The 12,836-nt window shown below is 42.6% G+C and overlaps 1 protein-coding gene across 1 annotated transcript in view; it reads left to right on the forward strand.

Annotated features, from left to right (window-relative positions):
• The window catches only part of LOC119461637 (derlin-1), a 32,674-nt gene that overhangs the window by 1,496 nt on the left and 18,342 nt on the right, over positions 1-12,836 (forward strand). The window contains exons 2-6 of the mRNA XM_037723002.2: positions 3,447-3,546; positions 6,438-6,502; positions 8,736-8,762; positions 10,150-10,245; positions 12,228-12,280. Coding sequence (XP_037578930.1) covers positions 3,447-3,546; positions 6,438-6,502; positions 8,736-8,762; positions 10,150-10,245; positions 12,228-12,280 — 341 coding nt within the window. The remainder of the gene's footprint in view (positions 1-3,446; positions 3,547-6,437; positions 6,503-8,735; positions 8,763-10,149; positions 10,246-12,227; positions 12,281-12,836) is intronic.

Consider the following 12,836-nt stretch of genomic DNA (forward strand, 5'->3'; position numbering starts at 1 on the left):
TTCTATCTTGCTGCTGGCTTCCCTGCCCTCGAATGACGTCCATCCCTGTACCCCCTGATTTGGTGTATTTCCGTGTGCTCCCAGAGCCAGTCTACCTACCCCTCGCTGCTTAACTTCCAACCTTGCTCGAACCTCTGATCTCATGCACAGGACCGCATTGCCGAAAGTCAAACTAGGGACCATCACCCCTTTCCAAATCCCTCTCACCACTTCGTACCTATTGTAATTCCACAGTGCCCACAGTGCCCTTTCCACAGACTACTTTTCCGGCGCGCCACCTGCTGCTTTTTTTGGTGGTTGTGCATTGCTCTGTGATTTAGCTGCATTCAGCAGAATGGCGTCCCAATGCCTTCTCGCTACCGGCATTTATGCTTAAAGAAAAAAAAAAAAACATTCGGGTGAAGGCAGATGCCGCTAAGTTGTTTTAGTTCGTGTCATCAGCCATCACGCGTCATCCCTAAAAGGTGCCCGAGGCAGTGTCACGTGCGATAGTCGCCTCGAAAGGGACTTCGGGATGGCAGCGTCACCTGTCCCGCACGCTTTGTCACATTTTTATTTTATTTATTTTCCGTAGATGGTTTTCGAGGTAGAAAGGGCCTTTACCAATTGCCGACTGAGAGCCTTGCAGGGGTAGTTACGTTTATCCTTTTTTATTCGTTTGTTTGTTTGTTTTTCATGTCAAAGAGCTTGTTTGTTGGTTGACAGTTTTAAAAAGAAAACACTGCTTTAATTTATTAGCACTCCCGGAGGTTAATGACGCAAACGTATGAATGGATGAATAATACAAATAGCTCACAAGTGCTTGATGAGTAGCTAAATAATGACATGTGATGACTAACATAACTACCTTATCGACCATTTTGAGGAACCATTCATGTTTGTACTGGAAACACAGCAAGGAATTGTAATATGTTTAACAGTGTGGCCTAGTTCATTACAAAGACGCCTTGACCATTGATTACCGACAACCCCACCATGGTAAAAACATTGGATCACGAAGGTCATGCTTTGGCCGCCGTCCTGTCATAAGTGTTCTCTTTGCACTCTAAATTTACTTCAATATGACTCACCAACTAGCTCAAACCAATATTCTGTTAGATTACCATTGTTAACATTAACTGAGAAGGAATGTTTTTTTGCTTTGTTTAATTCTGTCAGACAAGGTCTTAATGGAGGCTGTGGCTAAAGGCAATAATCTGCCTGACTTGCCCACAGCCCCCTTTACGCTATACATATGACATCGAAACATATTCTGTTTATCAGTTCACACAGCTGTAAACGCATTAGTACATGTCCTGAACGAGAATTCAGAATGAAGAAAAATGCAAAGTATCTGCTTGGCATAACATATAACAAAGCTTATAAATCAGTTCACAATTACAAAATATCAATTATAAGAAAGTATTAAATCTCTGAGAAATGCAACACAAATTAAAGGTATGCACATCAGATACACTACATAATGAGGTGATAAACAAAACGTTTCTCGAAGAGCAACAATGGTGCAATACAAAGAATACAGGGACAAAGAAAACGTGGAACACTAGATGAGCGCTGACTTGGAACTTAATTTTTATTGCAGCAACCACTCCTTTTATACAGGGTGCACGTCATATCACATTTCCAAACAACAAACATAACCTGAGTTTGGAAATGTGATATGGCGTTGTGCATGTTGTATAAACGGCACGGTTGTTGCAATAAAAATTAAGTTGTAACCGCCGTATTCACAAACCAACCTAACCCTTATCTTTAGCGTTCCTTACCTTATCGGCTCCTTACCGCGTTTCAAAAACAGACCTTACACTTAGCGGCTCCCTTTAGCCCAACTTTAAGGTCACGAAGAGGGCGCCTCCTTAAGGCAGCATCTGAGGTAGCTGTTTTCTTTGTCCCTGTCTCAGTTGCGCTGCATTCCCTAACTATGAACCAACTTGCCCAAATCAAAGTCCTGCTTAAGTACAGTCAACTGTTGTTTGTTGTCTCTCTTCAGCAAAATAGAAAACTGGGTGAGTTGATATAGGTTGACCATTTTGAACTGTAGCACAAAAGTCTATAATCAAAAGAACTATAGTACAAAAGAGGAGGAGTCTTCATCAGGTACTTTAATGGCACGATTAATTTCTTGCACTGTGTAAAGAATGTCTCCTGGAAAAGAAAAATGCAGGCTTTCATTAACAACTTGATGCAGACCTTTTCTTTTTTGGCTAAAGTGTTTAATCGGTAGTGTTAAATGGCACAAAAGGGCAGCAGTGGCCATGAGTGCCAAGGCTATTGAATGATGTTTATTGCCCCTGTCATACATAATCAGTACCCATTAAACATTCAAGGGCTGTCAGCGTGTACTGCTGCCTCACGGTGCACTTCAATGGTCATTGAGAAATGTGCAGGTGTTTTGGAGGATGCTTATGCATAGTAGATACAGGGAACTGCATTTTAGAAAAACAGATAAAGCTGAAAAGAAAATTAGTGGCATTCATTGCACAGGGGAACACTGCAGAACTGTATGCCATGCTCAGGGGCACGAACCCAGTAAAGACAGGCTTTTTGTCCATGCTCCAAACATCTGACAGATGTTGAATAAACCTGAATTGCATTGAATTGAAATATGATAGACCAGAAGAGGCGCATGGAAATTGCACTCGGCACTGAACACGAATAACCGACAAGCCCAACTGGGAACGTGGTTCATTGTAACAATTATGAAATCATAATAATCAGTTGTGAATGTCACTTCAGTTATAATAATCTTCCATTCACTATGCACCACGCAGTTAAGGCAGCGTCAAAAAAACTGCTTTTGGCGTTTCTGGGGCAAGTCAACCACTGCAATCGCATTCTGAGTGGGTCGCCTTCGCATTGACCAAACCAACCAGGCTGTTGTTTTTGCACCTTTGAGCTGTGTTCTTATGGCACTGCACGAGCAAATGAGTTGTCACAGCAAGCACTGCGTTATCGTGATGTGCAAAATGTGCCAAACCCAAACGCACCAACAGCAAAGCGTGATGAAGCCTAGTTTACATCTGGTAATCTGTGGGAGCTGGTGCTTCTGAGAGAAAGCAAAAGGTTCCCTTCAAACTTAGTAGTGTCAAGGATTGGGCTAGTTCCCTGCACGCATTCTACCGTGAAACATCTTTTGCAGAATAATAAAAGAAATTTATGTATCTTGAAATTCTGAAACTGTATTTATTTAAGTATTTGTAACATGTGAGACTGCTCACATTCCTTTAGTTCTTGGTTCTCGTCCACAAAGTGGCATCAATTAATTGGTCACTGGAAATGACCGTGTGTTCATGTTAGAACCCTGCTGACATCACTTGATGTTGTTGGAAAGACCATTCGAAAGAGAACATGAGACAGGAGTATAAGACACGAAATTCTGCTGTTGGTTAGTTAGTATAATTGGAGCTATCATGAGCACTGTTAAACTACATGGTTGGTCATTGCAGATATGGCGGCCAGTCACATCGGTGTTCTTCTACCCAATGGGTTTCCACTACCTGGTGAATCTTTACTTCCTCTACACATACTCCATACGCCTGGAGACAGGTGAGCGGTCCCAGTTTTTTTTCTCTGTTTCATTTCAAATGGTCTGCTAAACAGATGTTGGCTCACAACATGCTTCCGTTGCGTATTCTGCTGTCACACCGTTTCTTTTATTACAGCTGCATTTGGTATATGAGACTATGCCTGTCTGAGGTTCCTTAACTTGCATGCTCTGCAATTAAATGTTTGAGCACTGGGTAGAGCCACTTCCGTGGACACAACAATTAGGTTGTCTTGTTATATTGGAAACTGGTTGTCAGGCACGCAACAGTACATGTGTACCGTTGCACCAGGCCACTGCAACTGCGTGGCTAAGCGCATGCACACTAAGTGTTTGAGGTGAAGTGTTCTGGGGTGGGGGTTGTGAGTGTTGGGGGCAAGCTGCGAAGGCTGGTGCCTTGATGTGTGCTCAGTGTTGGAAATCATTTGATCTGCTGAGTTTCTAAGGCATGACACAGTGAAATGGTGAAAGGAACGGCAGCGCAGAATGTTTGTGTTTTGGGACTAGCACACACGCAGCTGGCCCCCCTCATCACGCTAGTGTTGTGAACATGAGTGCTTGAGGTTAAGTGAACTCTGTTCCTGTGCATCCTTTATGTGCATGACACCACATGTGTTTATTAAGTGAATGTTTACTGCAATTTGCAGTGCCTTTGAAACTACACATCTTACTTCGTGTAATATTTTGGCACAACTACCACTGATAAATGCTTTGCTGTTGTGGAAACGTGCAGCTTTTGTTTTCTTTTTTTTGTGTGTGGAGAGCTGTCCCTAAAGTAAAGGACATTTCGTATCTTTCGAGTTAATCATGAAATGCTATAAAAGTTTAGAGAAAAGCAAGCACCACAAGTGGTATTCATATTGGTATCATCTCCTAAAAAATTGATACAGGCTCACTGCACCTTGGCAATAGTTGAAGTTGAAGCTCAAATGCAGCAATGAGTCATGTATGTAGTATTTCCTTTGTGCATGAGACAGCCTTATACCAGAAAGGCAATGATGATTTCACTGTCCATGCAGAGATCATTGATTCCAAACTCCACAGGGTAAGAGTGCCTGCTGCCATAATTGTATTATAAACAATACCCAGGTGTGATAAAATTAATCTACTTGGTTGAGTTACATTGTCATTACATGGACAAGAAGTCAGCAAGAAGTCGGTGTGATCTGTCCAGGTTTTATTAAAATATTACAGCATCTCTAGCAGTAAAGTTTACTATATTGTCACCTATAGTGACAGTAAAGAACCAGACAATGGCACAACTATCAATCGCAAAGGCTAACTCTTTATTGAGCGAACTTGTGCCTAAAGAAGCAAGTAACACTCAAGCATAACGATAACGGCGAGCACAGTAGTCGGTCACCGAAAATCTGATCTGCAGGTCAGTCACATCGGTTGTTTATAGGTTACTCATCATACAGTGTAGCGTTTTCGCAGGTGCTTGCGTACATTCTAGAGCGTACACCACTATTCGCGTCGCATATGCAATGTGATTAGCAAAACTTCCCTCAGCAACAACATTCAGGAAAGTTCTGATACCTGGAGGCGCATCTTGCGTCGAGTGATACATTAGGAACAGTGGTTAGCCGGTGAAAAACTATCACCGAAAGACATAAACAATTTATATGCGTGTTGACGCCCCCCTCTCCCAAAGCGTCGGCCTTATGCTGCAAACAGGATATGAAAGGAAATTGGTAAATTAAGTAAGCATCTAAGCGCTTTCACAGTATGTTAGCACGTGCGAAACAGCTTAGGGCGTGTTACATGGACAACTTCAGGTCACGCACAGCACTACTGTGATCGCATAACACTGTTCGGTATGACCTCATAGTCCACTGCACCAAGACATGAAAGTATCTTGTAGATCCAAAATAGCGTTGCAGAAGTTTTTCACCAAGTCCTCGTCGGCGTATCGGCAACCATACCCAAACACTATCACTGGGCTATGATTATACATAGCATCGTCAAAGATTCTAGGATTGGCTGTTGTCCTTTGTTGGTTTTTGATGGGCAAGCAGGCGAGTTGTCATGCTTATTCGGAGCACGCTAGAGATAAGTTTCTAGTCCAATCGAAATGAAATCTTGAATTACTTGTTGTGGTTGGCCATTGAAAAAAACGATTGCCGGAAAAGAAACAATCTGTACGTGTCAATATTCAGACTTTACAATACAATACAAGTTTATTTCTCTTTGTGGTACAGTTTGAACAAAAAGAGCGGACGCCGAGCAAAAAGCTGCTTTTTGCAGCTTGAGAAACGCCCTGCACCCGTAGGTCACACGTCATTCAGACAGATGCATGTACGCACAAAATGGATAAACAGCAACAAACAGCTTAAAATTCGCTGAGACTGACATACTTGCATCGGTCAAAAAAAAACACAAGCAAACCAAATGAAATATAAATCACATATCTAACATAGACACTTCTACTGAAATGTACTGGTATGAGTAGGCCAATATTAAAACCATTTGTATAAATAAATAAAGGAATCTCTAAACATGTTCAAACATATAAAGGTTTTTAATCAGCATGCCCTTTGAAATTTGTTCAACAAAAATGTTATTTGCATGAACAATATTCTTCAGTGTTCTCACAATTTCAAGAGGGAATTTATTAGAGTACCTGCAACAATAATGTGCCACCCTTGGTACTCCTTGAAATCAAGATTTAGACTGGTCATAGCAAAAGAAGCGGTGAATAACTTAACTCGTCACTTTCTGATATAAATAAGGCTTGTTACCACGATTACTGGATCAGTAACCAGTCATGCTAAAAGGAGCACTGGCTCTTTATGATTTTTTGCCAGCGCTCTTGCTAATGGGGCCTGAGCTTGCCTTAGTATGCACATTCCTACAGCGCATGCCTCCTGTGTTCTGTTTATCTTTTTCCCAGGTCTCTTTGATGGGCACCCGGCCAATTACCTCTTCATGCTGCTTTTCAACTGGATCTGCATAGTTGTATCCTTCTGTGTTGGCAATTGGTTGAGTTCAGGCTCACCGACAAGAGTACTACACACATTCCATCATTCGAGGGGATCACAATTACTGCAGTGGCATCTGTACTGGGGCTTGTCGCTACGGCTTCGTGACAGAGAAACAATGTGAAAAGAGCACAGGGATTTGACGGATTGCAGTGTTGCCTACAAGAAAAAGTGTGTTAAAGCAGCGTGTAAAAAATCATGTAAACAAGAGTGTGTACTGGTTGTTGTGTACCTAAAAACGGCCTGGCATAGACAACTCTGCTAGCTAAGCTGCTGGCTCATTCATATCTTGCACAGAGGTCTAACGTTGCAGGCCTATTGTTGCAGTACATGCAGTTTAATACCATGTTAAGATGCAAAGCCAGACTCTTCCATTTAAAATAAATAGAAGTATGTGTCATCTACGGTGCTCCTAGGCATCTGGAAAAGCTGTCGTCACTGGGGAATGTGTGATAAAAGTATACGTGCTGTTATGCAGAATGGTGTCGTACACCCACTGATAGCACATGAATATCTTATTTAAAAGGAAGATTCCTCTTGTTGCTAATACTGGCCTGGTTTTGCTAATACTCGCCTGGTTTTCTCACAATTTTTCACATTTTCGTGTCATACAAACACAGAAGGCGAACTACGAGAACACTTTCAAGATACTTATTAGCATTTAATTTGTCTTCATCAAAATTTACTACAACTTTCAATTGTAGCACTGCAATAATTGTGGTAATGATAAGGTTGAAGTTGTCCTTGGTTTTGAGTAAAACACATGTGGTGCCTGACTGGACGGTCAGCATCTTAGCTTTTCCTGGGCCATCGATTTGTCCTCTCTGCAGAGATGAGCAGCTTTTTAAGCCATGTAGGTTATTTATATAAAATCTGAGCCAGCTACAAGCTCAGGAAAATAGAAAACAATTGGCAGACTGGAACTGAAAGGAACATTAATAGCCCTTCTTTTGGCATTGAATGGCCTGTGATGCTGTTGTGCCAATAAACTCCAAAACATGCTCATGAGCTGCCGTGCTGAACAACTTGGAACCCAAGCGCTTTTTATGTGGATTACATGGCACTCCAATTCCTCCATGCAAGAGGATTTTGTGTGCCATCTGGAGTGCAGATCGTCTACCAACGGACACAGCACTAAGGAAGCCCAGGCTGAGATGGACGTGAAGCTGCTGATTGAGACAGTGCTTGAGAGGACTGGTGCTATGACTTCCTTAAGTATTCAGTATGCAGATATTGGCACACGCACACTATCTATTATATTCAGTGAAAAATGGTTGTAATGAATGTCGGAACGGTCAGTGAAAACATCTAGGGGTCAGTGGCATGCTTGTTTAGGCGGAGTGACGAGGAACCAATTTCAAACAGACTTTCAGCATGGGCACCAGCCGGTGTCTTTGTGGCGGCATACAAATCACGGCGACGATGGGTCATGTTCTCTCGAAGCCAAAGTCTGCCCATGCCAGATCCCAGTGCGTGGCTCAAGAAGTATGAGGAAAGCAGATAGCAATAATCGTGGCCTCTGAGACGGTGCAACTCGCTGGGTAATGGCATCATTGAGCTCAGAGGCCATTCACAGACCTGGCCCCAAGCCTCCAGTGTCATCTTGTTGACTCGCACACCTTCATCTTCCGACCGATCATGGCGAAGAGCTGGTTGTTGTACAGTACAATGGCCAACAATTTAAATACATACGAATCACCTAAGCCTAACCAGAATGTGTTTGTTTGTTGGTGCTTTCGCCATTGCATATAATGTAAACCTAATTTCTACTCGCACGCTTAATGGGAAGCCTATACTGTCTATGGTGACCGGCCAACTAGTAGCGCAATAGGTGGTCTACTCCGTTACATATATACTTTGTTACTTTTCCAAGTTTCATTCGTCCATGACTGCACACTATGCTTCCATAATGAAAATGACAAAAAGGTGATTTTCTATTTACCTTATCAAAAGTGCAGCTTAACTGAAGTGCACCACAGCTGCAAGAAGCTAAACAGAGTTCTCCGCTATGTATTTATCGGGAAATTTGGCATGGCAGGCCGACTTTTAAAGGGGAGAGTACTGTACGATAGCACTGCTCATTTATGCAAGCTTTGCTTGCTTCATAGCGCATTTGTTGCACATTTGCTGCCACCTTGCCGCTTGGCACTGGCTCTTATACAGTGCCCTCTTTGGTAAAATGCCTGTTAAACCTTGACTTTTGAATCCAGATTGTCGCCCTCTTGTCAGACCTCATGGTGAGTGCATTCTCAGTGTGTGTGCGTGCGTGTGGCCCTTGGGGCCTTTCATCGATGGGGTAAGATGGAGAAACATAACGGTAGTGGGAAGTAGCATAAAGAATAACCACGAGAGAGGCAACAAATATAGGTCTGAGCAGACAAACATGGTCATACACCACGATATAATAGGCACGAGGTACAGGCTGTCGCAAAAAAAAAAGTGAAGGCCAGCTACTCATTCATGTGGCTTTTTTGTTTCACAGATTTTGACTAATCGCAAAATTGGTGAGACTTAAGGTCTTGGCGCTTAACCCCTTCCTGCATGAATTTTTGTTTTCGTGCCAAAAATGAATCAAGCCTTTGTGTAGACCAGATAGGCCTAAACCAACCTTACTTTTCTAAAGTGCTTGGTTGCAAATTTAGGAGCAACAATTTTCGCATGTCATTTATGATACAACATGCAGTTACAGGTATATATATTTTTTTGATCATGTACAAGAATACTTGAATTGCAAAAAACTTGCAAAAAATATCAGACCTATTGAAAAGGCTCAACACATTGCTTTAAAAGGTGGATCATAATTCTCATAGCTCCAGCTAGTACAAGTTTCATTAAAATTTGATGACGTCATCCTCGATTGACTGATTCATACTTTCAATATCTAGGCCTTGGCCATTTATAGACCTTGGCCTTATGTTAACTTCTGTGTTGCATTGCAAGCCAAAAGAAAACCTTCCTCTTCTTCCAGGAGTTATGTCTTCCCCACTTAATCTTCATTGTGAACACTGCTGGCATTTTTGTTTTCTTACCTATTCTGCACCAGTAATTGTTCTAAGAAAAAATATAGCTTGTGCAAACAATAAATTATGCCGCCAATGTGTTCTTTCGTAGGGAAACATCTCTACTGTCCTCCACAAAAACCGATTGCTTCATGCTGTATCATTATGATACAGCAATTAATGCTGGCCTCGCGCAGAACCACCCAATTGTATTTCTCGATGGAAACATCGCAGTAGGCTAATGAAGGGTACATAAAGACCCTGGTATTTTTTGTGAGCTGATTTCAAATCTATAAATTGGGGAAATAACCCGTTTATTTACGAGCTTCTTGCGCATTGTGTGACGAGCTCCTGCCATACATTTCTAAAGGAAGAATAACTCGAACGCATTTCCACTACTAAAGTCGCTATGTGTTTCATTGCTAGAGAGGACATAGATTCTGGGTGAATATGTAGGATTTTCGTTCTTTTTGATTCTGTTATGCTAAAAGTTTCTCTCTGTGTATCATCTATGACGCACCATTCAGTAAGGGGTTAAAAGTAAAAGTGCTTTGCAGCATACCACGTAGCTGGCTAATTGCTGAGAAACTTTGCTTAAAATGTGTTCACCGTCATTGCACAACAGCTCCTCATGGACCCGATGGTGCTGAGCGTCCTCTACGTCTGGTGTCAGCTCAACAAGGACGTCATCGTCACCTTCTGGTTTGGCACCCAATTCAAGGTGAGTGCATGGGATTGCATTATGTTTCACGCTATGCAAAGAGGCAACTTTACGACTTTACGAAACCTATCCTACATGGCAACAGCCAAAGTACACGAAACCGCAAACATATCACTGACATTATACGTATGTAGTTGGCACCACGGTTTATTGTGTAACGTAACATTTAGGACATAAAATTTATAATGGGTGGAAAACATCACTTATAGGTTCGACTTTCTGGCATGCCATGATGCTCTCATGGTAGCAAAACGTGTCGGGAAGCATACTGTTTATATTAAGCGCTGTCTAACCTAATGGAACAAATATCTGCACGTGCAAGTCTTGCATCACTCCCAAGTTTGCGATGTTCCACTGGTGTCATTTAATGAGCTTGTTTGTGATCATTTCACAGTTATCTTGGCCCGCTCCTGAGGCATTGCTGAAAAAAAAAATGCCACATTGGGGTGTCGGCTGCAGTGTCTTCAGAAATTTGTCAGCCATGCCAACATTCCTGTCAGATTTCCAAAGCGAAGTATTACTGTGCTTACTCAGTATGCTTTGGAGGGAGGCCATTGGAAATCCTGAATGTTGACGGCCTTCCTGTGGCCACAGAATACTATCTCAAGCGTATGCCTTTTAGCAAGGCGGTAATGGTATTCGCACCAGATCTCCCCATTGGCCGAGTCTCAAGATGCACTTCTCATTTTTAAATGGTTGGTAAATGTCGGAGCAAGGGTAAAAGGAAATGAATTGCTTCCCATGTTCACAGCTTCCATCCTGGTAAGCATGAAAACTTTTCTTAAAGGGACACTAAAGGCGAATATTAAGTCAACGTGGACTGTTAAAATACCATTCCAGAAACCTCGCAGCGCTTGTTTCGTGCCAAGACTTGCCCTTAGCACAATTCAAACTGCCTGCCTCCGCGCGGGCAGTGGCGACCTTGCAAACGCCATTACCGCCCTTTACTGCCGTCGGTGAGTAAATTGGCACCCGACAGACGGCGCTGCGTTTTTTTTTTTTCGCAAAACCAAACGCGCGGCCATCGGGAAACCGGGCTAAGACTTAGCGTTGGATTCGTCGCTGCAGCTGCACCTGGTCAAAGGGCGTGAACCGTTAGTGCATCCCATGAAATTACATGGACGTATAATTCTCGGCTATGTGCAGTTTGCGAGTTTCGCGAGCCAGCAAAACCACCGCAGCACTATGGGATAACAAAACTACTGAAACGTGAAAGCACAGGCGGCGCAGAGTCGAGCGAAAATGAAACCTTTCATCCGCTTGCGCCGTTGTGAATCAATGAGTTTATTTTTTCTAAAAGTTTCATAGAACGGGACAGGTAGCACTTTCTTAGTGCAATGCAATGATCTTTTTATTACGAGTGGTTGAGTACTAGTGACAGAATTAAAATGAGGAGTGCCCACATCATCAGGCTAGTACTCGAATGTCCCGGTTGAGTCGCAAATCGTGTCTTGCATTTACCTCAATGTCTCGATTACTAAAGCATTGTTTGCAATAATATTGAAGCCTTAGACGTTCTCGAGCAATAACCTATCTCTTGAGCTTGACACTGTATTTGACTTAAGTGTCCCTTTAAATTAGGTTGGAGATTTGTGGCACACAGCGTATTAGTGTGGACTGAAAGTTCACTGAAGTGGCAGCCTGAGTCATGTTATGATTACTGCTGCTGCAGACAAACATCAGCTTTGCTGGACCACACACAGATAGCATAAGGAACAGTAGTGCCACTGGTTGTGAACCTAAAAAGAAAAACAGAACAGAAACAAATAAACTACTCTTGCGTTTGTCAAGCCAAGCATGTGCTCTGATTGATGTGTTGCCGTTTCATAGTTTTCATACTTGTGTCTGTTTTTTTGTTTTTTTTTGTCCAAGTTTGTGCACCGAACTATGGAAACAGAGCACCACGAACACAGCCAAGCTTTTTACATTACTCATTGCTGTAATCTGTTAAACACATGCCTTCTTGTCCAACTGTATTGCAGGCCATCTACCTTCCCTGGGTCCTGCTCGCATTCAACATGATAATCAGTGGCGGGTGAGTTGACCAGTTTGTGTCATTCCTCCATCTGATAGGACCTCCCTGTAGCTCTCGGGCCTTTTGGGCACGTGAAAGCGGGTAGAAAGCATGTTCCAATGCCTACCCTAAGAGGTATAGAGAAAGGTGTAATAGTGCTGAAACTATAGACTAAAAGACAGAAAAAGTGTATTGTCAACGCCTGTCCTTTCTGTCTACGTCTATTTAAAGAGACTGGCAAGACGACGCTGCTGCCGCACCACTGCTGCATCTTGCTGAATAGCTCACACATAGGACAGCATTCATATTAATTGGCTTATATTTAGCCCAGTCTGTACTACCGCTACAGGTGTGCTGGCTGCCGGCTCTGTTCCCAATGTAATTACTTAGTGAAACAACAAATGGTTCCTAAGTGTCCTCAGTTCAACAAATACACGCCTTCAGCCACACAGTTCCATTATTAAAGCGAATCTCTGTTCAGTTCGCTACTTGCAGAGTACGGTGGGCGACCAGTCTTGGAGATAGCGCAATAATAAACTCGGCATATCCAGGAGACAGCATGACAAAAATTTAGTCG

This window comes from Dermacentor silvarum, chromosome 8 (assembly GCF_013339745.2).
Source record: "Dermacentor silvarum isolate Dsil-2018 chromosome 8, BIME_Dsil_1.4, whole genome shotgun sequence".
In the NCBI taxonomy this organism is placed as follows: Eukaryota; Metazoa; Arthropoda; class Arachnida; order Ixodida; family Ixodidae; genus Dermacentor; species Dermacentor silvarum.